Below are 24847 nucleotides of genomic sequence, written 5' to 3'. Positions count from 1 at the left end.
TGTCGGCGTTTCCCTACGCCATGTTCTGAATTCCATGAATTGAGTTCTGCGGAATGACCTGTGACAATTTCCATCTGTGGAGACCCAACCAAAAACCCACACTGCCAGCCTGTGGGGGTCTCTCCCGTCCTACAGGGTTATGAGTCAGCTTCCACTTGAGGACTGGGGCTTTTCTCTCGGGGAAGCTGGTTACCTGCAGCTCAGTCTGGGCAGTCACATGGAGGGGTGGGGCACCGGGGGGAGTGGCTTCTAGCTGTGAGGGGGTGGGGTCTGGCTTAAGCATTATAAACAGCCTGTTGATGCTCCTAGGTTTTTTGGTTGTGTGAATCTTTTTTTTAGCAAGCATTTTTTAGAGAAAGAGATACACAATTTTTTGAGCCCTCTACACAGGGTATCCTTTACTGGTTGCAATAAAAGACTTGGTTTTTGGTAAAAAAAAAATAAACAGCCTGTTGAATGAGAGAAACACCTCAGTGCAGCACAGCAGGGAAGATGCGACATGTGAGCAGCTTCGTGTTCTGTAAGGGTGGGAAGGTGGGTGTCCAGGCTCCAGCCTGCCTGTCTCAACAGGAGTGTTACTCCCAGGTCCACCCCCTGCCCCACGGTCGAACCTGTGACTCACCTCGAGTAAACAGCCTTTCTCCCAACCACCTAGGTCTAGGAAGTAAAGCAAGTTACACCCACACACTGTCGTCAGGTTCACAAAAACTCCAGTATGACCAGGCATACGGTTCAAGGATTTATTAAGTCATAACATGCAAAACAGTGCTAATTGCATTAGCAAAAGATCAATGTAAAAACACTCCACAATTCTGCATCGGTCAATTTAAAAAAACATTTGTTCTAGTGGTTGAAAGGCCTCCCGCTGTGTTCTTGCCAAGGTGTCAGGTGTAGAGAAGGTGGTTAGCACGGAGCTTACAGAACCTCACGGACCCACAGGAGAAGCTACGAAGGGAAGCGGCGTGTCCACGCAGGTGAGGTCGGGTTAGTTAGGTTAGTGTTGGTCATCTGGCAAGACAGCGAGGTTAGAGAAGGTGCCGGTGGAGGCAGCCCCCGCTGTTTTATCAACGGTCAGGCAGCCACACACAATCTTTACGCCTAGTTACTAGGGACCTAAGGGGAAGCACTTCATCAGCGTTGAGGAAAGAAACGACCACGCAACGCACTGGAATCTACAAAACCGGTCTAGAGCGTTCTCAGTCTATAGTACAAGGAGACACTGCTCGTGAGGCAGGGGCTCCAGAGGAAAAGCCTGGGCTGCATGGGGGTCTAGAGTGGCCAGAGGTGAGGCTGCCGCTCAGGGGAAGGGTGGCAGGCACAGGGAGCAGGGGCTGGGGACACAGACCACTCCCGTCCGTCTCCTCTGCTGCACTGGACAGAAATTCGCCTTTTGAAAGATTTGACCCGTGACACTTTTATTCAGTTTTGTGATACAATGTAGTGTAAATCAATTGCCACTTCAGATTCTGTCAAAATACTGTCTTCGATCACTTCAAGTGTCCCCGGGCCCCCCCCAAAGAACGCTTCACTGGAGGGAACCCGTAGACAGATCTGTTCAAAATCGCAGCAAAAACGAACAAATGGGTTTTTAGAAAATCTACAAAAACCCAGCACACTGACCCCGTGAGGACAGACAGTAGGAGGTCAGGCTGGGTTGGGTGGACAGTGATGGGGGAGGGCTGGCTGCTCTGCGACACACCTGAAACCACTGCGGTTTGGGTTAGGAGCCAGAGTCTTTGGAGACAAAGGTCTTCCCACCACTTCGTGCTCAGTGTTCGCAGCACAATAATGCAACTCAATTCAGAGGGTATTTTGGCAACTCGTAATGTGAGAATCGGGGCTTTGGAAAAATAAGGCTTTAATATTAAAGGCTTGTCGTTTTAGGGCTAAGTTTTCATAGAACTCTTACACTCAACCAAATCGAGAATTGGTCAAAATGGTCTTATGGAAAAACTACTCTGTAACAAAAACTTGGCATTGAGTGCAAAGGCTCAACCATTTGGGGTTTGTTTGTTTTGAGCAAAGCATACAAAGGGTCTGGGGGCAGGGAGGGGCTCTGGCAATTACAACAGCAGGCATTTTCTCTTCCTCTTCTTGACGGGGGGCGGGCAGAGGACGGCTCTGATGGCTTCATCAAACACTGTCTTGAGGCCTCTCTGCGTGAGCGCTGAGCACTCCAGGTATTTCACAGCACCTGCCAGGACAGGACAGACATGGGCTCTCAGCTGCCGGCCCTGCTCGCAGCTGCCCCTGCCTCCCACCCCTGCTAAGCCCAACTGGGCTCCCACACACCACCTCCCGATGGAGGCCTGGCTCTGGTACTGAGATCTTAGGCTGCGTACCAATCTCCTTGGCCATCGCCAGGCCCTGCGGGTAGGTGATGGGCGTCAGCTTCTTCTCCTTCAGCTTCTCAATGGTGTCCTTGTCATCCCGCAAGTCAAGCTTGGTGCCCACAAGGATGATGGGAGTGTTGGGGCAGTGGTGTCGAACCTCTGGGTACCACTAGGGGGAGAAAGGCAGCAAGGCTGAGACTGCCGCTTCTACCACAACACCCTTGGCCTCTGTACACCGCACGCTGTGACCGACAGCCTCCAGCCGCTGCCTGGCTGCTGGGCTGCGCCAACTTGCAGGCAAGCCTCACGAGCCACAGGGAACTCCCGTGGGCGTTTCCTCGGCAAGCCTGTGCTCCCAGGGGTAACCACCCTCCGCAGCAGCTCGACTGGTCGGGCAAGGGCAGGAGAGGGAGGATGCCAAGGAAAAGGAGAAGAGGGCGGGCTGCAGGAGGAGGGTCCCCCAGAGGAAATGACATTCTTTCTCAGAGGACTCATCAGCTTGCCCATGGACGGCCTGGGCTGTACCCTCATCCCCTGCCCAAATAGGCGGAGACCCACTTCACCACGGAGTCCTGGTCGTGTTTAGACTAGACCAACTCAAAGTTGTCCCTGTTTTCAGAGGAGTCCTACCGACCTCTGACACAGCCTACATTTCTACTCGGTACCTCAAGAGTGACAGTAACAATAGACAAAAAATAACCCCTCACGTACCTTTGCCCGGACATTTTCAAATGACGCAGGGCTCACCAGGGAAAAGCAGATTAAGAACACGTCCTGCAAGGAGGAGAAGGGGCTCAGCAAACACTCAGGGGACTGCAGCCTGTATGTAACTCCCTGCCCCCTGGGACCCCAGGACTAAGAGGCCGCTCCTGAGTCTCCGCCCAGCACCCCTGTCCCACCCCTGCCAAGTGGAACTGGCCTGCCAGCCTCCCAGGACAGGCCTGTCTCCTCATAAAGCAGAGGCCATGGGAGGGGCACCTCCACTTTCTTCACTACGGCTGTGCTCGAATGATCTGCCGCTGTATGAGTAAACTCACCACCGCCCTCCCACTGTGTGGGGCTCACATCCCTGTCAACCCAGTCGCCCTCCAGCTGCCTCAGCCCAGGGACCTGCACCCAGGCCACAGCCCCCAGGAGTCACTCAGGCTACGCACTGCAGAACACGTTTCATTTAAAAGAAATTTTCCAGGCAAAGGGCAACCAGGGTCCTCTGACCAGCACATCACCCCCACCCCATGTACACCCCAATCATCCACTGGCAACCCTAACCTGAAGGGGAGAGACCAACTCCACCCCTTCACGGAGGCTCTGCACCACGAGGCTGGCAAACGCCGTTGGCTTTTCCTGGTTCAGCCAGGGGCGACAGTTCACAGTGCTGAGGCCAGGGCCAGAGGGGGGCCCTGCTCCAGGGTCACACTCGGTGGCTCACATCTCTTAAGTGGCTGCACCTGAAGCAGTTCTCTCCCTGGCCTGAAGTCCTGTTGGGAGGAGGGAAGGCCTGGCTCACTAGGGTTGTGATTCCAACAGTGGGGGATTCCGAGCCCCCACCTAGAGGGAAGCTAAGTGTCAATCACTCAAGGCCTGGGTGCAACAGGCTGTCCTGGGCCCTGAGGAGGGGCAGACAGGAGGTTTACGGCTGGCCATTGGCTGGGCACTGTCCTTCCAATCCAGGCTCTAGTATGAGAGCCTGTTTTCAGCTTAGTCCAAATAGAAGCAAACAATAACCTTCGCCAGACTGTCTCAATTGACTCCCCTGCCCGCCGAAACTCTAACACATCTGAGCCACCAAGTACCTAAGACCCCTCCATGAGACCTGGCCAGAGGGGCTTTTCCCCAAGCAAAGACAGAAAGAAATGGTAAACCCACGATGGAGAGCACGGCGCCTCACTTGGTGCCAGCACATCAGGACCACTGCTCTTTCGCACCAAGGAGACAACGCTGTCCACAAAGGCCTGTCCAGAGCCGGCACACCTGGGGGGCTGGGGTATCGAGGGCCTTCCAGGCCTGAGTCCTCGAGCTCTCAGCAGCCAGGGCCACGCTCCAGAAGGGCAGCTGACATAACTTCCTTCATCTGTCACAGTGCAGACCAACTGCCACACTCCGCAGGCCCCCCGCGTGAGACCACAGGAACCATGCCACCCCTCACAGTGACCCTTTAAGGCAAGAGTGAAGCAGGGTTCTGAGGCTAGAAATCCTTAGGGGAGCAGCCGGCTTCCTCTGGCTCCCAGGGAGCCCTTTCAGGAAGCAGCCCAAGGCTGAAACACTTCTCCAAGACAACACAGAATGCTAGGTGCTTTTCAAGAGCAAGAGTGATTTTCGTTTCATCTGCTGGGTTCTGAGCTCCACCCACCCTCACAGGACAGACATCTGTGCCCGGAGTGTCAGTCTCCCCCCACAGGCTCATCTTTCCTTGGGGACTGACCTTTGATCTTCAGGGACTCTCAACCGTCCAGGGGGCCCACGCCCAGTCACTTCTCACAATTCAAATGACGGCGGAGACAACGGCTCTTCGCTCAGGGCCTTCGCCACCTGCCCTTGCTTCAGACGGGCCGGGCCAGAGAAGCTGAGTGCTATCTGACCCCCCTCTCCGTGTTCTTGTCCAAACGTGGCCCACCTGACATGACTCCCGGCCTGGGGAAAGGACCAAGCTGTAGAAAGCCAGAGCATCACTGAGCAGGGTGCGTGTATCCCCAAGTGTGTGAGGTGACTAGGAGAACGAGTCACAGAGAAGGGGACGCCCGAGCTCCCGCTAGCCAGCTGGGATGAGCTCCTGTCCCAAGTGCCGAGTTCTCCGTATGCAGCGCAGTCTACAACAGCACACACACAGTGTGTGTAGCAGCACACATGGAACTACCGGAGGGAGTTGTACAGTTTGCAAAACTACATAACCAAGGCTGGGTGCCCTCCTCGTAAAAACACAGTAACAATCTCCCGGAAACAGCATCCCACAAGGCCACTCTGTCACCAGGATGACAGGAGGCCCAAGATAAATGAGTAAATAAAAGACCATGGCTCTGGGCAGATGAGAACAAGGCACTACGCAAGTTACAAGCACACCCAGCACCCCACTTCATAATCCACCATCCCACCATTTGCTAAATTAACAATAGCAACCTCGCACTGCCCAACCCCCACCCCAACAGCAGCCCATCCCCACAAAGCCAGGTCGCCCGGAGCCCAGGGTTCCACCGTCGAGTTCCGGCCGCTGAGCTTGGGCTGGGAGCACCCATGCCCAAGGAAAACAACACTGTCTTCTTGTCCCTAATATCACAGGGCATGGTCACCTCCGGGGTGACCCTGCAGGCCATCCTCCCCCACCTCACACCACTAACCCCTAGAACCAGGAGGGAGACAGACACTGGGACCTACCAGACCAGGAAGCTGGGTGTGAGCGGTTCACAAACACACCACCCTCCCATGGGCATGCAGTAGTACAGCCTTCAGGGTGGGAATGGCACAGGCTGGACACTGACCAACTCGCTGGCAGGCTCTCCCGCATGCTCTTGGTCCTGGTCCCAGAAACTCTACCCTCTGCCACCCTCCTGGGACTGACAGTGTGAGGTGCCACATGTTCTCCCGGTCTCGTCTCCACGGATCAGGCTGGACAGTTTGCCAAAGTGGGTGGCGCTGCCCCATGGGGGTGCTGCAGAAGAACATGTCCACATTTCAATCTGGATGGTGTGCTGCAGGACAAGGGTTGAATTGCGGGGGATGGGGGGTGCTGAGATGTATTTTATGAAACCGGGGAGAAGGCCTACATTGACTGGGCAGTGACCCCAACAACAGCTGTCTCCCTGCTCCTATCTTGCACTTGCAGAAAACTAAGTCAAAACTCATGGTCTGAACTGAAGGAGGCCTTCTTCTCAAAGGCACATTCTGAGTGATGCGTCAGGTGTGGACCGCACCTGAGTTGCAGCGAAGCCCAGAGCACAGCAAGCTGGCTGGTGGCCTGTGCAGTGCAAGGCTAGAGCTTTTCTCCAAGGGGGGTGGGGGGATGCTCCCAGGTGCTGGGACCTCGGCTCCAAACTGCCACTTACACCCTCCCTCTATGCTGGTTCACGGAGACAAGGGGTGGGAAACCTCAGATCTTAAATCCGCTTCTCCAAGAACTTTGTGGAACCCCGCACATCACACCGCCATCGATCATCCTCCTCTGCAAGCTGCTTGGAGGGCAGGATCCAGCCTCCTTCCCCTTTTGCTCTTCAAGGACCTTAGACTCTAAGCCTTTGAAGGAAACGGCCCACTGCCTCACACAAAGAGACACAACAAGCTTGCATCCTGTTCAGTGAGGGGGCTACAGCCTCCGACTGCAGGCTGTCCACGTGATGGCTCCTTTACCCCTAGGGAGTCTTCAGTTCCTTATCTGTGTGCCCTCTAAGAGAAGTGTCAACTCTGAGTATGGGTGATGCCCTCAGGAGTCCACACCCGAACCCGTCCCCTGGGAGTCACTCAAGGGAGTGGCTCCTTTCTCAGAAGTGACCCCACGCCCTGTCAGAACTCTCCAGGTAGCTGCACTCATGCCTACAAGCTCAACGGGGACAGATGTGCAAACTGCTTGCCCTTCGAGCCGGAGTCTGGGCACCTGCAGCTGCAGAGTGCTGTTCACTAGCCACACGAAAGGTCACCAGATGAGGTCTGCAGCGCCCAACACTGCTCATTCCTGCTGCACAAGCCCCTGAAGGTCACAGACAGCATGTTAGAGCCCAGTGGTGCAGGGGCCCCTGGGGTTAAGGTCAGGTTTGGAATTCAGGAATACCCACTCTCCATCTCTCTTCCATGAGCTTTGTACTTGCTGAAGAATAAAGCCGAGAAAGATCCTTCAGCCCGGCAGTTTCACAGCAGACCCACAACCAAACTCACTGCCCTGTCCTCAGGCTGCGACGGAGGCAGCCTGTCACATCTAAGCTGGTGGGCTCCAAGTGCCAGGCCCTGTGTTAACAGCTCAGCACTCCCATTTCTGTGCTGGCTCGGAGTGCGGGACTCCCACTAGAATCTCTGCTAGCCAAAGGCAGGTGTGCACTGGGCTTCCCTGAGAAGGTTAAAGTCCGGATCCTCATAACCCCACCATTCCCAGGGCAGGGACATTAGTATCCCAAAGGTCTGTGGTCTGACCCCCCACCAGCTTGTTCCTTTAAGAGAAGCGAGACTGCCTGCTCCCAGAAAGATGGGACAGTTCTAGTCTGTCCCACAGGGTCGCAATGTCACTGAGGACGAGGTGTGCCCATCTCACAATCACTGTGAGAGTGGCATGAGTCCAGGCAGTGCTTTCTTCCGCCGTCTCTCTTGTACCCGGAGTCGCTATGAGTTGGAACCAACTTGCTGGCACTCGGACAGCAGCTTGGGTTGGCGTCCACTCGATGGCAGTGGAGTTGGTGTGTTTCGCAAACCCTCCCGCCCCGGCCTCTGCTGAGACTCCAGCCAAGCAGTGCCGATGGGCACTCCCACCTTGTAGCACGCACTGAGTTGCCGTCCGCTGGAATCTATCTGATGACAAAAGGTTTGGGCTAGACACCTAAAGCCAACCACGCAGGGTTCTGTCATCAAGGCCTATTCTGTGTGGTCTACACGTCTGAACTCCTCCCACCCCACAGGGGCAGGTGAGAAATGGGCGCGCTGGGATGGAAACCCGAGGAATTTGTCTGAGTCCTCCCAACAGGATGGCAGGGCATTACGAAGGCTCCCCTGCGGTATTCTCAGAGGCAACTCGCACAAAGGAGGCACGTGATAAACCTTGGGTATATTTGTCTTCTTTCAACCAGTGGCCACTTTTTTTCAGCGAAGGATAAATATAGCTTAAGATGAGCCAATTACACACCCATAAGACACTTCTCTAGAAAAGCAGCTCCTGGCCTCGGCCATGATCTTCAGTCCCTGTTCAGATGGCTGCTCAAGAGCCATCATCTGGAGGCTGACAAAACTAATCATGGTCCTTCCTGATTGAACTCTGGGGCCCATTTTACAAAAAGGGATGCTCAATGTGCATCGCAGAGCCGCAAACACTAAAGCCAAAGCAAGCACCCAGGCACATTCCCTGACTTGAGTCCATCCTCAAAGGGCTCCTTCCCATGGGAATCCAATTCCATTCTTTGCTTTTCTTATTGCTGCGTTTTATTAGCAGTGTCTTTATAAATCTGTGTCTACCTCCGAGTGTTGGGAACATTATCTATAAACTTATGGATGTATTTTAACACTGTGTAGTTAGGACTTAGTGCTAACAATAAGATGCTCCAAAACCTCCACCAAAAACCAGCTGGCTGTGTAGACACCCTAACTCAATTCCTTCCTAAGGCAGAGACGACCTGTATTTTGTAATGAAGAAGGCACTGATCTGTTACTCGACAGATTCAGAGGTGTCCCTATAGCTTGATCCTGTGGCACAAAGCCATCATAAGGCACACAGCCTGGAAATGACCCCAAACCAGAGCAGGACCTGCTTCACCCACTTACCCTATGCCCGACGAGGAAAGGGGGACCCCAGGGACCCAGCACCTGCATTTAGGAACTGCTCCTGCCCACGAACCACACCTTGTTTACACGAAGGGAGATATCTACAACTGAAAGAATCTAATTCCATTTGCCATCACCTGCCACATCCAGATGAAGGCCACAGAAGCAGCCCTCCTGCATGAACTGCACAGCCTACAGAGCGAGGGGAGGAAGCAGAGGGATCCTTACTGTTTGCGGATAGGAGAGGGGACGTAATCGGTCGTAATCTTCCTGGCCAGCTGTATCCCACAGGCCCAGATTCACCGGTTTCCCATCTACCATAACATTGGCAGAGTAGTTGTCAAAGCTGTGGAGTGGAGAAGGATTCTTGGTTAGCAAGTAGCGTTGGGGCACAAGGATGTATGGGGACACCTGCCAGGGAAGGAGTGGGCATGAGCAGAGTCCTGGGCGGAAGGGCCAGGCAAAGCAAGGCACACAGGAGCAGACAACTGTGGGAGGGAGCAGAGGACACGCTCATAAACTTTCTCTCCAGGATGAAACAAAATGTAAAATCAGGCCCACGTGCGGCACTTTCAGAAGTGTTTGGGTCATTGCAACAGGATGGCAGGGCATTACGAAGGTTTCCCCCACGGTGTTCCCAGAAGGCGACTTGCACAGAGGAGGCATGTGGTAAACCCTGCAACCGGTGTACTGGGAACAGGAAAAAAATGTGATTCTGGAAGCTGTCCTATCATGCCAGTGAATGTACCAGATGACGTAAATCTTTCAATGAACTTGACGCCGCCCCACACAAATTAAGAGGTGGCAGCCCAGAAAAGCCAACCAGCCGAGGACCACTGAGGTGGCTACTGACCGCTCGCTGCAGGAGCTTGCTGTCCTGTCCTGCAGGTCATCGGAGACAAAACACAACGCAATGCTGGTCCTTCCAGTCAAACCAGGACCAGCGGCCAACTCAGGAGAAAACACAGTAGCCTTAAACCACAAGCCCAGGACTTGTTTTTAGCTACTGCAAAGACCAAGAAACATCAGGCAAGACTCTTGCTAGACTACAGAGGCCTCTACCTGTTTCCGGGAGAAAAGTGTTACATAGTCAAGAGAGAGTTCTAGGAACGCCTCTGGCACAGTCTCAGCCAGCCCAGCCCAGGGTCACATGCATGCAGACTCCACCAACCCTCGTGGCATGGGAGAACTGTCTCAGGAGGGGCTACATAGAATCAGGGGAGTAGACTCCCAGGTCTTTCTCCTGCACAGCAGCTGCTGGGCTCTTGTTAGTGAAAGGTCAGCAGCTGAGCACTTACCCACCTGGGGCCCCTCTCCCATCCCACCTGGGGCTACACCGAAAATGAATTTTCATTGAATCACATGGTAAAACATAAGCCAAGAAAATCCTAAAGGAAAAAAACAAAGAGCCTCCAACTTTTTGAAGCCCCTTGGACATATAACTTCCCAGGGGGCGCCATCAGGAGTGTCATGACCCAGGGGTCCCTGGTAACCCCATCCATCATCAGAAAAGCCCCCCCACCCCAATTCTGCTATCCACTGAAAATAAGCAACTCTCCAGCCAAGGGGTTCCCCCCACACCCTAGTCCCAATCCCAAAGCTCCACAAGATTACTTGCCACAAAAACATTGAGGAGTGGGGCGCGCTCTGGCCATTCCCTGCTTTGTCTGGAGCAGAGGCCCTCGGCCCATGGCCTGAATGGCTAACATTTATACCAGACACTCCAGGCCCAAGCTTCGATTGCTAAGCCTCCTTTGTTCCTGCAATGACTAAAAAAATCTATAAAGAAAAACTGTGTGTATTCTTTAGAAACATTTGCAGTTTGTTTTATGAGGAAGCGCTATACTAGATTGTCTAAATAATGAAGAAAAAACTTTTTTAAAGGACCTAAAATACTATTATAATTAGACTTCAACAAATGTTTGACAAGAAAGGTAATCCTATCTGCTGACATGATCTGTGGCCTCGAAGGAAAACACACAGTCAAAGGAATCCAAGTTCATTCCCAAAGCAGCCGGTGGTACTTACACAGTGGGGATGTATTCTCCAGGAAACGCATTGGTGGTGTAGCTGATCAGTAGGCAAGTTTTACCTACGGCTCTAAGAAAAAGAAGAGAGAGGTGGTGTTACGTCACTTAGTCAACATCAATGCTGAGCTAGTTCTTATGACAGAACCCTGGGCTTTCATTACTCTGTTAAAGAACAAAATAGTTCTTGACTTCTCAATACTGTACACCTAGCCTTATCCTGAACTTTACAGTAACCGAGAATCACTCACAAAAGGAAGGCAAGGGAAGCCTTTGCTCGGTCTGGGTACACAGAGCTCACGCTGGTGGCTGCAAATGTTTGTCACATAAGCACAAATGCCTTATGTAAGAGGAGAAATATTTGCAAATTTAGACTTCTGATAAAGATCTACAGGAATGCTTTTCTTCCAAGAATCTTTCTTTAAGCTTTATTGGCACATAATTATAATTTGCATAGCTAGCATATACTTCAATAGTTCAATCATATCAGAACAGCACAATCATCACCATATCAATTTCTGAACCCCCTCCATGGATAAGTCACCTTTAAAATGAGTTGAGCAATCAGTTCTAGTGCTCCCTCCCACCTTCATTTCCCACTCCTGAAATCCCCCCTTCCCTCTCTATTACCCATTCCCCACCCCTGCATCCCCTATCAACCCCTGTATCTGTTAAGATCACTATGCATCCACTCTTCCTGTGGGTCACAAATTGGGAAACCCAACAGAAATAAAAACCAAATTCAGAATAAGGTGGTGAGGATAACATAATAATAATATAAAGACCAAAATGCAGATAATGAGTAAGGAAAGACCCTCCATCAACATTCCAAAAGCTAGGGAAGAAATTTCTGTCACAGAACAAGAGATGCTTGCACACAGAACCAGCTCAGGCCAGCTCTATAGCAGTCATCTGCTCAAGTACAGAGTGCGATTCGGCATATTCAAGATTACAATGGTCTAAGCCTGGCAGCAAGGCTGCTTGACTCTTGCCTGTGGTGAGAGCAGATCTGCCAGCAGTTCAGACTAATCAGCTACTCTGCAGTTGGGTTTTGGACTCTTACTGTCCCCTATTGCCTTCTACAAATTGAGTGGTCAGAACTTTAGCTCTGATACTTTTCCCTTTGCCATATTAGAATTTTTTAATTGTCCTCTTTGGATCACACAAGCTGGTGTGCTTCTTCTGTGTGGATTTAGTTGACTCCTCACTTAGATGGCTGCTTGTTTGAATACAAGCCTTTAAGACCCCAGACACTATTCCAATTGATAGCTGAACACCATCAACTTTCTTCACCACACTTTGTCTTCCAAGAATCTTGACATCCACCTTCCAATTATTCTGTGAATAATATAAATATACACACAGCTTCCCCATTTCAAACAACCTACTTTGCCCCTAAGTGGCACAACTCAAAATGCCCCCCAAGACTTCCCTGGGTGAGTGTTCTCCTGGGAGCACTTCTTTAGGCCAACGCACACATCACTAGCCAAACAAGAATTCACCTGTCTCCACGAGCCCCTCCCCGCTCCAGTGCAGCGCCAGTTTTGAAGGCCTGGGCTACGGCACAGTGTGCAGCTATTCCAGGCAATTCTCTGTGTTTCAGACACAGTGACCCAGGCCCCAAACCAAGGGGCCAAGGAGGTGGTGTGTGGAGCTGTGCAGTGACCCCTTCCCCCTGCAAACAGGCCATGATGGATGGACTGCACCCACTGACAGTCTGGCAGTGGGCAGAGCTGGGAAACTTGGCTGCAAGTCTCCAAAAAGGCTGGAAAGCTTTTCAGCTAAGACTTAGGATGGCTGTAAGATAAAGTCTAGCCAGGAAAAGCTCTCCAACTTTTAAAGACCACTGCAGGGGGTGTCTGGGAACCCTAGGCCAAGGACCTGGTTTCCCAAGTATTTACCAAATGGTCCTAACCTGTGTAATATCCTGTCAGATTATCAAGATCATGGTTACACATGGAGTTTATTTACAAGATTATGCTGGTCAATTACAACTACATCACCACACTTCATGCAAACACAAAGCCTATCATTTGTGCTGTGTGCATTACACACGGGCACATATTATTGACCTGAGCATAATATATATGCAAATACAGACCAATTCACCAAAGAAAAGTGAGCTTTCAGCCTCCCTCACACTTCTAGTTTAAGGCAGGAGAAGCTCTCAACAGCAACTACAGGCCCACCCAGTCTTGCCAAGACTTGTTTCACTGCCCGCATTATGAAGGCTTAACAAGACTTAGAGCGCCCCATCCAAAAGCCCTCAGTCAAACATGCATCTTGAGCTAGGAGGTCACTTCCAACTCCCAAGGGCTTTCTGAGCGGAAATAGCTCGCCAGACACACATGTGGTTCAAAGCTTAGAAGGTTAACTACATCTATTTGAACAGGAGTTTCAGCTTTTAAGTCTTGATCCTGGATGTGAAACCCAGGGACAACTGTCACTTAGTAGCTGTCATTTATCAGCCAGTTTTAAGGTTCTTGTGCCAACTCCAACACAAAACTATTGTGAATATTCGTTCCATTTCAATTGTGTGCTGAGATAATGCAATGAACACAACAGCCTGAGTGTATTCAGTTATTAAGCAAGTGGAGAGGGTATGCGGTCACTACAGAAACAACAAGCACCATGTGATTAAAGATGCTTTGGAATGAACCAGGGTGAATAAAGGCACAGGGAAACAATCCCAATCTCAATCTCTCTCTCTCTCTCTCTCTCTCTCTCTCACACACACACACACACACACACACACACACGAAATGCTCAGCAAGGGGCTCTTATTTAACTCAGCCCGAGAATGGCCAGAGACCTCATAGGTTAGGGTAGAATATTCTAGGCAAAAGGAGTATGGGGAGGCCCAGGTCCTGATCAGAAAGAAGCCTGCCCAATGTAACTGACAAACAGCAATCGACTACATCCATGTGAAGGTGCAATGTTTTTGAAGCAGCGCTGACTTTGATTTTGGGGTAGGAGTAGGGCTTAGGGAGCTGGGGCTGGAGGTAGGAAACAGAGGGGGGAGGCGGGGTTCTGGGCTGGGCGGGGTCTATTTCAAAAGCAGTCACAGGAGTTGACTGGGGGGCAGTGAGTTGAGTCCTAAGCATCCTCTTGGGTGGGCTCCCATCAGAAGAGCACTCAGGTAGTGGTACTCTAACCTGGCCCAGAGAGCCCATTTCCTTCCAAAGCTCAGCTGGTGCCCTACCGCTGCCTCTGCCCTTCCACCAGCCAGCAGTGGCCATGCCCATCCAGTACGTCCCTCCCTTTCCTTCCTCCCCGCTCTGGGCTCAATGCCATGCCTGGGGCCACACCTAGGTTCACCATAAGACCTTGACCCTCTCATCTACCCAACCTAGTCAGGTTTTCTCTGACCACTCCTATAGTGGGTAACAACCTACAAGTTTTGCTAACCAAAAAGCCTTTTTATTTTCCTATTTAAAATTAAGTCCCTTAAGGTCACTGAGCTGGAATCAACTTGATAGCAGTGAAGGTGGTTTCTTAGGTGGAGTGTCAAGACTAAGCAGCAATAAAGGATATGACTTCTATAGTACTTCCTCTAGGATTCAGTACTGTTCTGCGTTTCTTCTATGTATGTACATATGTATGCATTTGTGTACACACACACACACACACACACACACACACAGTCTACGACCAAGGAGTGGCCTGGGAGTTGGTTCTGAAAGTTCCTTTCGGGAAGCATTGACTCTAAAAAGGCTTTCCTCCCTGTGAAGAACTTCACAATCCTGCCAAAATCTGATGAATTACCAATCATTATTAGCTACATATCTCTGTTCTACAGGGATTAAATGATAGAATTCTAACTTTTAAATATAAGGGCAGGTCCTACCTTTGATTAAATATTTACTACTTTTGGGGTGGGGGACAACACCACAGAGAAAATGATTGTCTCCACCCATCCCTTATCAGTGTATTTACACAGCCCTTCTCAACACGCTGTACAAGTAAGCTCAGAGGCCAGAGACAACGTCAGCACTGGATAAAGTGAACACCCTGTCTTCCCCAAAGAGAAGGCAGGCTTATTTGGTCACAACCTTGACCCACTTGATCCAGCACTTTTGGAGGTTACTGTTTATTTGGGGATTTCTAATTTTAAGCATTTTGCTGCTCAGGTCACCGTCTTTTGATCTGAGAGATGCCAAGCGCTAGAGAACAAACATAAATTGGTAGAGGAACTCATGAAGGGCCCTCTGGGCTTTCCCCTTGCTCATGACACATTGTATTTAAAAACAGTAATCACCTACCCTTTCTTGTAGAAATAACCAGGAGTTACACCAATAACCTGTGACTATTTTGGTCTCCATGTTTCCATTAAGAAGAACATTAAAGAAAATCTTTTCTAAAAACAAATTTTGATGTTATTTAGTGAAATCCATAAACCAAAACAAAAAAACCCACATCTGATCAATAAATCTGAAAGCACTGGTAATTTCCCCAAATTTTAATCAGAAAAGGGATCCAGGAAACTTCGAAGAACCCCCTGCTGCCTTTTCTCTTCCTGACTGGCTTGCGAGGGAGGAGCGCTAGGCGGCACAGTATACTGTGAGCACTGAGCTGCCAACTCAAAGCTCATCCCTTTCCACCCGGGAAAGATGAGGCACTTGGCTTCTGTACAGATTAGTCTGGGAAAGCCTCAGGGGCTAGTTCTGCTCCACGGTTTTCATCCTTGTTTTATTAGCGAGCTCTGGTTAGCAGCTCAATGAGTAACCTACTAACTAGGCCACTAGGGTTCTTAAGTCTACCCCTGGGGTGGTTGATAGTTAAGCCATCCAAGATAAAGTTCGAAACCAAGAATTTATACTTAACCGTACACATATACATGTCTCCTTCAAAAATCAATTCTTCATCGGACAGTGTAAGATGTGACAAAATAAAAATTTATAAATCAGCAAGGGTTCATGGGGGAGCAGGGAGGGGATGCAATGAGGAGCGGATGCCAGGGGCTTATGTGGAGAGCAAACATTTTGAGAAAATCAATTCCTCCATTAAAATACTCTGACAATGAGGAGCTAAGTGATTGGGCAAATAGAAAATAAAATTTTGGGTATAAGGGCATACCTGAATATTTATCTCAACTTTCCTATGAAAAACAAAAAACAACTTTCTGCCATGGAGTGGATGTCCACTCAGTGACCCCCCCCCCCCCACAGGACAGGATAGAACTGCCCTTGAGTTCCAAGACTATGTTTACGGGAACAGAAAGCACCATCTTTCACCTGAAGAGCAGCTGGTGGTTTAGAACTGTTGACCTTGAGGTTACCAGCCCAACTACACCAACTCCTCCCTTTGCTGTAAGTATGCATTTTCATTGTCAAGACATGGGAGGAAAAAACATTTCCTTTCTTGACATGTGGCAACTGCCTTGGAATCAGGGCTCTAACATCTCTGTTCCAGGAAGACAGGGATCACAAGGCAGAGCTACCTGGTGAGGCAGAGGTAACAGAACTGGAAGTACCAAGAGTTCAGATGACTAATATTTTTTTTAAAAAACCAAAAACCCAGACATTATAAAATGTGGATTTACAGTTCTAAAAATGGATCAGACACTCTTCCCCATCACACACCCCAAACTTTTATTGAAATTATTCTATGAAATTAGGAAAAAAGAATGCATAATCTCACCCACTAAAATCAGCATCAAATGCTTAGCCCAAATGTGGGTACCAGTGCAAAGTCCACATGTATTTAACAACAGGTTCTGAACAAGCCTGGAAGCCCCCAGCACCAAAGAAAAATCTAGGAAGACAATTCACCAAGCACTTAAAGTCTTGGTTACATTATCACTCACTGCTCAATGGGAGGGTAGCTGATGCACGTTCTGGTGAGGGTGACTTCACCAAAGGCATTATGAGCAACCAAGAGGTTTTTTGTCTGGAAGTAGATAGTGGGCTGAATAAACTACCAGCCCAATCAGGACAGCATGTTGCACAATGAGAGAAATGTAGGGGCTTAGATTATTGCATCCACACCCCGTGTAGGCAGGCAAAGCCAGACCACACCATCTGCATGTGAGGTGCTGTGAAGGTGAGAGGCAGAGGTCTCTCTTCCCTGCAATGGGGAACACTATGTCTGTTCTGGAAAGGCAGTTTTACCTGAGGAATAAAGTACCACATTTCATCTCCTCTTTTATAATCAACGCCCACCGGATTTCGATGAGAAAATAATCCATTTAAAATACAATGTTTGTGGGCAATGAATGTACAAATGTGCTTTACACAATGTATGTATGGATTGTGATAAGAGTTGTATGAGCCCCTAAAAATGATTTTTAAAAAATACAATGTGATCAGTTATAAAAGTTTCAATGTAATTTATAAATACATTTCTTATATTTTCATATAAAATACTGTTTTAATAACAATACATAATATTTAGCTATCAAATATATATTTAGGCTAATATTTTAAATATTTAAAAATAAACCAACCAGTTTGCTTAAATGGCCCTCAAAAACTACATGAAACTCCATTAACTTCAAACTTAATTTATACCCACTGGTACAAGCGTAATAATTTTTTAACAAAAGAACATTCCAATTTTAGCCTCAGAAAGTGTATTCTGTTAAATACACTGAAACATATTTTTGGTATGGGAAACTAGACTTTTCACCAAGGCTGCACTGCCAGCTCACAGCAGCCCTACAGGGACAGAAAACTGCTCCCCAGGAATTCCAAGACTGCCCACTTTTCCCCTCTAACCAGCGGGTGGGTTCAAACTGCCAACTCTGTTAGCAGCCGGCATTTAAGCCCACTGTGCCACTGGGGCTCATGCCGTTTCCTACAACTTCAGTTTTTTATAAAGGAACATTTACTTCTAAGGTCCCTTAGCCTTAGTCAAGTCCCAGATGATCAAAGACAGTGTTAGAAAGTGGGCTCAGTTAGGAACTGTGTTTTATTCAGGATACTGCCTTACAAAGCCCAGGGGTGCTGCTTTGCAGTGGTACTAATAAGGGAAGTTGGCACCACCAAGCACTCAGCCAGGGGCTGGCACCTGGAAGCACTGAACACACACCAGTCGTCTTGTTTGTGACTGGGGGCTTCCCCTGGCAGCACCTGGGGGGTGAGGGGGAAGCAAAGAATGATGAGTTTAAGGTAAGGAAGAGGTGGGTGGGGCTTCCACAGGAAGGAGGAGCCAGCTCTCAACACCCGAAAACATTAAAGATTTGGCTTAATCAATAAACCAGTAGTGGACCATCATCTGTATTAAACAGGTAAACCTATCTACTAGTGCTTTTGATATTTTAAGAATATTACATCCCACAGCTGAATGTGCAATTCTCACCAAGTGACTGACTTTTAAAAAAAGTATAAATTTGTTTTATATTCTAGATGGCATTACTAGCATTTCTAACTTTTAAAGGAAATTCAGAGAGTTAAATATGTTCCTAAGAAAAAACGCAGCGCCTGTTTAGTCAATCCAGTGTTTCTCTGAAATGTCCCATAGCATTCCTGGCGGTGGGGGGGCTGCAAAAGCATCTACCCACACTTTATCCTGGATTGTGGGGTTATAGTACAAAAGTTCTCGATTGCCAGAGGGCAATGAGTAATTTCCTACCCACCCTCTCCGCACCCCCCAAAGTGGGCAATAAGAAATAATTTTGGGAACCTATGAGTTAATCCATTATGCAAAAGGATGAAAACTTTTGTTAAATGAGCCTATTGATTTCCTACTTAAATCAATGCAAGGAATGGGTTTTAGCAAAGTGGCTTTCTTTAAACTCAAAACCAAGTCCCGTTGCCAGAGTCCATTCTGACTCGGGGCAGCCAGCCCCGCCCAGCATGTCGTCACTGCACTATCCACAGAAGCAGCTCACCAGAGCTTTCCAACAGGGCCTTTGCGTGGATTTGAACCACCAACCTTTAAGTTAGCTGCCTGAGTACAAAGTCTTGAGCGGGCAGTCACTCAAGGGCCTAAGCACACACCCCTCCATGAGAGAACACACTTTTTTTTGGGGGGGGGGGTTATACACATAGCACCACCAACTGTTAATATCCTTCACATTTCAAAGTCTGACAAATCAGTCAGATGGTATTTTCAAAAATCAGTTGTCTCCATGTTCCCCTAGCATCTGAAGTTGTTCTAGAGTTCACTTCAGAATGTCAGGCCGGCAGTTACCCAATACACTGTGAATGCAAACACTCGGTTAGCGGCACTCCCGCCCAACCCTCGGTGCCCACGGCAAGTTGGGAGCACCGGCAGGCACACAATCGGAGGAGGATGCCTTCGAACGACCTGACACGGTCGAGACCCGAACGAGACAAAACCAGTGGTGATTCTTCAGCTCCCTGCGCGGCGGCAAACTAGCAGCGCCAGGCTGAAACGCCGTAACTTTGCTCCGATTACACTGAGATTCTTGTTTGAATGGGAGAGAGAAAAAACGACATAAGCCAAGTCTTGTCTAGGGCCTGGAACCCCCACAGGCAGCCGTGAAAAGCAAGGCCGGCCGTCGCTGCGAGCCCAGCTCAGCAAGTTTATTCAGCTAACCCATTAAGGGAGGACTTTTTTTGGACCGAAAATAGGTCTTAATCACACTTAATGCCTGCCTTCCTTCGCAGCTAAAATATGAAACGTTTCTTTTCTCCCAGGGATCCAACTGATAACACCAACTCCAAACGTGCCGACAGGGACCTCCGGGGGCGGGGGGCCGGAGGCGATCTTGCAGGGGCGCGAAGGAGGGTGAGCGTCGCTGCTCGGCTCAGGCCCCTGAAGGACACCCTGGAGTTGGGGTCTGCCCTGCCTGGCAAACTACACTCTCCACTACGAAACGAAACCATCAATCAGTGCTTCGGTCTCTCCAAGACAGGAGGGGGGGAAGCCACCGCCTCAAAATCCTCCAAGTGGCCACTGGAAGACGCCTCCCTTGAAGTAAAGTTCGGGGTCGGCCGACCCCGCCCAGGAAAACATCCGCTCGATGTATTCGCTTGCCCGCCAATGCCCACGAAGGCGCTCGGGGGGTGGCTGGGGGGCGGCAAGGGAAGGCGCCGTAATAAAACCGAAGACGGGCTTTCCGGGTGTTTTTGCGGCCGCTGGTTTTCAGAAGAGGCGAGCGGGAAGCCCCCGGCATCGGACCTCGGGGGCGGGCGGCAGGAGTGGGGCCCGGCGCCGGCCCAGCCGGGAGCAGCAGGGTGGAGTTCCCTTTTCCTCCGGCCGCGCTCACACCCTCCCCCACTTAGGGAAAAGGCGGAACCAGGCCCGCGACGCCCGGTCCCGGGGAGCAGGGGAGGGGGCCCGCGCCGCCGCCCAGCCCGGGGCCCCGAGGCCCGACGCGGCCCCTACGCGAGCCCGCGGCTCCGGCCCCCGGCCAGGCCCGACCCCGCGCGACCCCCACGCGGCGCCCGGAGCACTCACCCGTCTCCCACCACCACACACTTGATGGCCTGCATCTGGGCCGCTCCCGGGGAGGCGACGGCGGCCGCGCGCTGAGGGGAGAAGCGGTGGGCGCGGGACCCGACGTGAGGGGGGGCGCGCGGCTGCGGGCGGCGGGGCGCGGGGTGCCGGAGCCGCTGTCCACGCCGCCTCGCGCTCAGCGGACTGCGAGCCGGAGCCCAGCGGCGGCCACCACCCAAAAAGCTGGAGGAAAACTGCAGAGAAACAGGAAATGGCCGCTCCACTCACATCCGGCCTCCCCTCCCCCGCGCCGGCGCCGCCGCTCCCAGGCTCCGGGGCGGGGCCGCGCTCGCCCGCCCGCCCGCCCGCGCGATCCCCGGGGCTCCTCGGGGCTTCGGGAACTTCCGGAGTCGCTCGGCCGCGCTCGGCTGCGAGCGCGGGGCGCGCCTTGGAGGGCTGCGGGGAGGGAGGGGCCTCTCTCGGCTTCGGAGACGCTCGGGAACTTCCGGGAACGCTCGGAGAGAGTCGGCTGCGACCGCAAGGCAGGCCGCCATCTTGGGGCCACTTACCTACCTGGACGTGGCCGGCCCAGGTGGAGGGGACTCCCGGACGGAAGCGCTGGGTTGCAGGGACCACGCCTATGCCGACCAGCGCCTGTTCCAGGCCACCTGGAGGCACTGCTTGCAGTCCGTACGTGTTCCCTTTTCAACGGGATAGTCAACGTAAGGTCTTTGTCGAAAATTCGGGATCCCAAACTATGAGCAGAATCAAAACGTAGACCATACCACTATTCAGAGATAACTCATGTTCACGGAATAAAAGTGTGTTGGATTTTCTTCCCTTGTAGGTGCATCTCGATAGTGTTTTTCATACATTGTGAGAATCTACTGTTGCACACCTGTTAGAAAACGTAAAAATGCCCATTGCCTTGAAGGTGTTAGTAGACCACTAGAACAAAAATAGCATGCTATATTTTCTCATTCTCTTTATCTATATATAGAACATGTTTTATTTGTGAGTTTATACCATGACCCATTGTTGAACACCCACCAAAAAAACAAAAACATAAAAACCTCTCTCCCATGTACTGGACTCTCAGGGAGATACTTGTTAATCACTGCATACTAGTTCATGTCTATATACCTTAATTTAACCAATTTCTTTGCTATCAGACTGTTGGGACATGGCTAATCTTTTATGGTGCACACCATGCTGGGATTAGCATGTTTACGGAAGAATCCTTTCCTATCATTTTATTCCGACTACCAGTAACCAGTTGTGCCAGTGATGCCGACTTAGGGCAATTCCACACTGGTCAGCGCAGAACTGTGGCTTTTTGAAAACAGATCCGCAGGCCTGTCTTTTGAGGTCCCCCTGGTTGGACTTGAACTGCCAACCTTCTAGTTAGCATCCCAGATCATTAATCATTTGAATGCTTCATGCCCCATAAATCTGGTTAGAATTGCTGGGTCAATAGCGATGAATGTTTTTAGCGCTTTGTTGCACGGGTTGCTCCGCCCTCCGGGTGCTAGTAACCATTTTCCATCCCTGTCAGCCTACGTGGAAGGTAGACAGACCCTTCCCCCAGGGTACTGATTGCTGCTCACACTGCCATCGGCTAGCTCTTCTCTCCTTATAACTTACTGTTGCCCAGTATTCTGATAATTTTCTGAAATCAGACCCTATCTGTACAAATAAATACATGTATTTTTTAACGACTCTTGGCTTACAGTTCTTTCAAAGTAAAGACAAAGGGGTCTTTCTTTCTGCTTTTTCATAAAGCTCAGCCTTATTGATACAATTAATGAGTGGATTGTTAGAAGAGCTGTAAGAGCCCTCAATAAAATGATCTTTTAATAAAAAAAATTTTTTTTTAAAGATCAGCCTTTTAAAAAAAGAAACCCACCACACTGAGGCAAAACACTAAGGGGGTACAATAGAACTGCAAGGGGAGCAGAGCAAGGAGGTCCTGAGGGAGTACCAAAAATAGACTTTGGGGTCAGGGCATGGCACCCCATCAGACTTGAGGAGAAAACACTCCTAAAGGTCAACAAACAGTCCTTGAACTATTTACTGGCTTTTCTCTTTCTTTTTTTGGTCATCTTTTTGTTGTTGTCGTTATCACTTTGTTTTCTTTTGTCGATTTGTTTTGCTCTCTATTTTGTGTGTGTGTGTGTGTGTGTGCATATTATTATCTCTGCAGGTCTATCTAGATAAAATAGGCTGGATGAACAATCTGGAGGAGAAAACAACCGACCGATGGTTCTGAGGGGACATGGGAGAGGGGCAGGTGGGGGAAAGGAAGTGGTGTTAACAAACCCAGGGACAAGGGAACAACAAGTGATCCAAAATCAGTGGCAAGGAGGGTGTAGGAGGCCTGGTAGGCAATGTAACCAAGAGGAACTACTGAAACCCACATGAAGGCTGAGCATAATAGTGGGACAAGAGGAAAGTCAAAGGAAATAGAGGAAAGAACTATGAGGCAAAGGACATTTATAGAGGTCTAAATACAGGCATGTACATATGTAAATACATACATATATATGATGGGGAAATAGATCTATGTGCATATATTTATAGGTTTAGTATTAAGGTCGCAAATGGACTTTGGGCCTCCACTCAAGTACTCCCTCAATAGAACACTTTGTTCTATTAAACTGGCATTCCATGATGCTCACCTTCCCAACAGGATCCCTGAAGACATATGGGTGCATAAGCAATGTGGTGAAGAAAGCTGATGGTGCCTGACTATCAAAAGATACAGCATCTGGGATCTTAAAGGCTTAAAGGTAAATAAGCAGCCATCTAGCTCAGAAACAACAAAGCCCACATAGAAGAAGGACACCAGCCTGTGTGATCACGAGGTGTTGAAGGGATCAGGTATCAGCCATCAAAGAACAAAAAATAATATCATTGTGAATGAAGGGAAATGCAGATTGGGGACCCAAAGCCCATCTGTAGGCAAGTGGACATCCCCTTACAGAAGGGTCACAGGGAGGACCTGCCAGTCAGGGTCAGTGTAGCAACAATGAGACATACAACTTTCCTCTAATTCCTAAATGCTTCCTCCCCCACCACTATCATGATCCCAATTCTACCTTACAAATCCGGCTAGACTAGAGGATGTACACTGGTACAGATAGGAACTGGAAACACTCTACCTTACAAATCCGGCTAGACTAGAGGATGTACACTGGTACAGATAGGAACAGGAAACACAGGGAATCCAGGACAGATGATTCCTTCAGGACCAGTGGTGAGAGTGACGATACCAGGAGGGTGGAGGGAAGGTGGGGTAGAAAGGGGGAACCGATTACAAGGATCTACATATAACCTCCTCCCTGGGGGACAGATGACAGAAAAGTGGAGGAAGGGAGACATCGGACAGTGTAAGATATGACATAATAATAATTTATAAACTATCAAGGGTTCATGAGGGAGGGGGGAACACAAGGGAGAGGAAAAATGAGCTGATACCAAGGCCTCAAGTAGAAAGCAAATGTCTTGAGAATGATGAGGGGAACAAATGTACAAATGTGTTTGGCACAATGGATGGATGTATGGATTGTGATGAGTTGTTCAAGCCCCCAATAAAATGGTTTGAAAATAAAAAGATCCTTCCCGGAGGTGACATTCAACCGGCCGTTTCGGCTTTCCCTCCTAGAACCATGGCCCAGTTTATCTGTGACTTGGTGGAGAAGGGGCCCCTGGGAGGGGGAATGCTGCTGCGACTTATTCGAAGCCTCGATTGGCCACATGTTGGCACTATGCCAGGGTAGAGCTGGTCCCTCCAACCCCTGCTGAGATCTCTGCAGCTAGTCAGAGTCTGCGGACTGGTTGCTTCCAACAGCTCACAGTTCAGGAAGCTCTGCTGAATAGTTTGGTGGCCACTGAAGTGTGGATGTGGTTTTATATTGGCAAGATCATAGGCAAACGAGGCGTCACTGGCTGATTTTTGAAGACCAGACTTTACCATCTGATTATATTTGGTTTGCTATTTGAGTTTTCTTGGACCATGTGTGATCAATCTACTCTACTAAAATAGATCATCTAAAAATAAATAAATAATAAAAAGATTGCCCTTGAAGGGTGGTTCGAATTTTAAAAGCAGTAGAAGGGCGGCATTTCCTGTGCTGTCCTCATTGAAAACATCGTGTAGTGGACAAGCCTACTACCCTAATGACCTTCGTCTCCAACCAGGGGCCAATAAAAGGGTGGGGCCTCCCACCAATAGTTCCTTCAAGAAGCATCTCCGTTTGTGCTGTGTTGCCTCGTGGACTGGTAGTAAGTGAGCGAGATAGAGTCTCAGTTGCCCGCATACTAGGCCCACTGTGCGCCTGGTTAAACACAAGGGTCACAAATACGGTGGTTAGCAGGAGACGATGCATGGAAAAGACACGCTAACAGGAAGGCGTTCCTCAACGAGGTGACAGAGGTGCTGAGAGTTGGAAGATGAGTTCGGGTAGGGTTGTTGGTGAGGTAGCTCTGAGTCAGAGTCAGCTGGTCAGCAGCAGGTGTGCTTGCTTGGCTGGTTGGCTGGTTTGGTGTTGAAGGAGTGAGAAGAGATGTCCACAGAGAAGTCTTAGACGTCAGAGGCTACGCGGCCGGCAGGAGAGCAGGCTGTGCTCCAGTGTAATCCAGGAGAAGACCAGCAGCGTTTGCACTGTACCACACCCTGAATTCTGAGAAGCAATC

General features: G+C 49.9%; 1 protein-coding gene across 2 annotated transcripts; it reads right to left on the bottom strand.

Annotated features, from left to right (window-relative positions):
• Window positions 1-726: 726 nt before the first annotated feature.
• RAC1 (Rac family small GTPase 1) lies at window positions 727-20441 on the bottom strand. 2 transcript variants are annotated; one of them, XM_075527533.1, is made up of 6 exons: window positions 20174-20441; window positions 10809-10880; window positions 9009-9126; window positions 3045-3107; window positions 2339-2502; window positions 727-2194 (listed from the first exon to the last, which is right to left on the bottom strand). In XM_075527533.1, the coding sequence occupies exons 1-6, from the start codon at window positions 20206-20208 to the stop codon at window positions 2134-2136; spliced, it is 513 nt and encodes a 170-aa protein (XP_075383648.1). In that variant the 5' UTR covers window positions 20209-20441; the 3' UTR covers window positions 727-2133. The 2 variants fall into 2 exon arrangements, with proteins under 2 accessions (XP_075383648.1, XP_075383646.1); XM_075527531.1 differs by having other exon boundaries at window positions 2343-2502; window positions 20174-20418.
• Between the last annotated feature and the right edge of the window lie 4406 nt (window positions 20442-24847).

The sequence above is a fragment of the Tenrec ecaudatus genome, chromosome 12 (assembly GCF_050624435.1).
Source record: "Tenrec ecaudatus isolate mTenEca1 chromosome 12, mTenEca1.hap1, whole genome shotgun sequence".
Lineage (NCBI taxonomy): Eukaryota > Metazoa > Chordata > Mammalia > Afrosoricida > Tenrecidae > Tenrec > Tenrec ecaudatus.
Note: the sequence above shows the minus strand (reverse complement) of the source record. Positions and strands in the feature narration are given on the sequence as shown.

Bases quoted from the DNA above. Each gene is read 5' to 3' on its own strand.
- RAC1 (XM_075527531.1), bottom strand. From the start codon at position 20,208: ATGCAGGCCATCAAGTGTGTGGTGGTGGGAGACGG. The intron at 9,127-10,808 runs GTAAGTACCACC...TCCACTCCACAG, and splicing joins GGAGAATACATCCCCACTGT to CTTTGACAACTACTCTGCCA. The intron at 2,195-2,342 runs GTACGCAGCCTA...CTGTCCTGGCAG, and splicing joins GGCGATGGCCAAGGAGATTG to GTGCTGTGAAATACCTGGAG.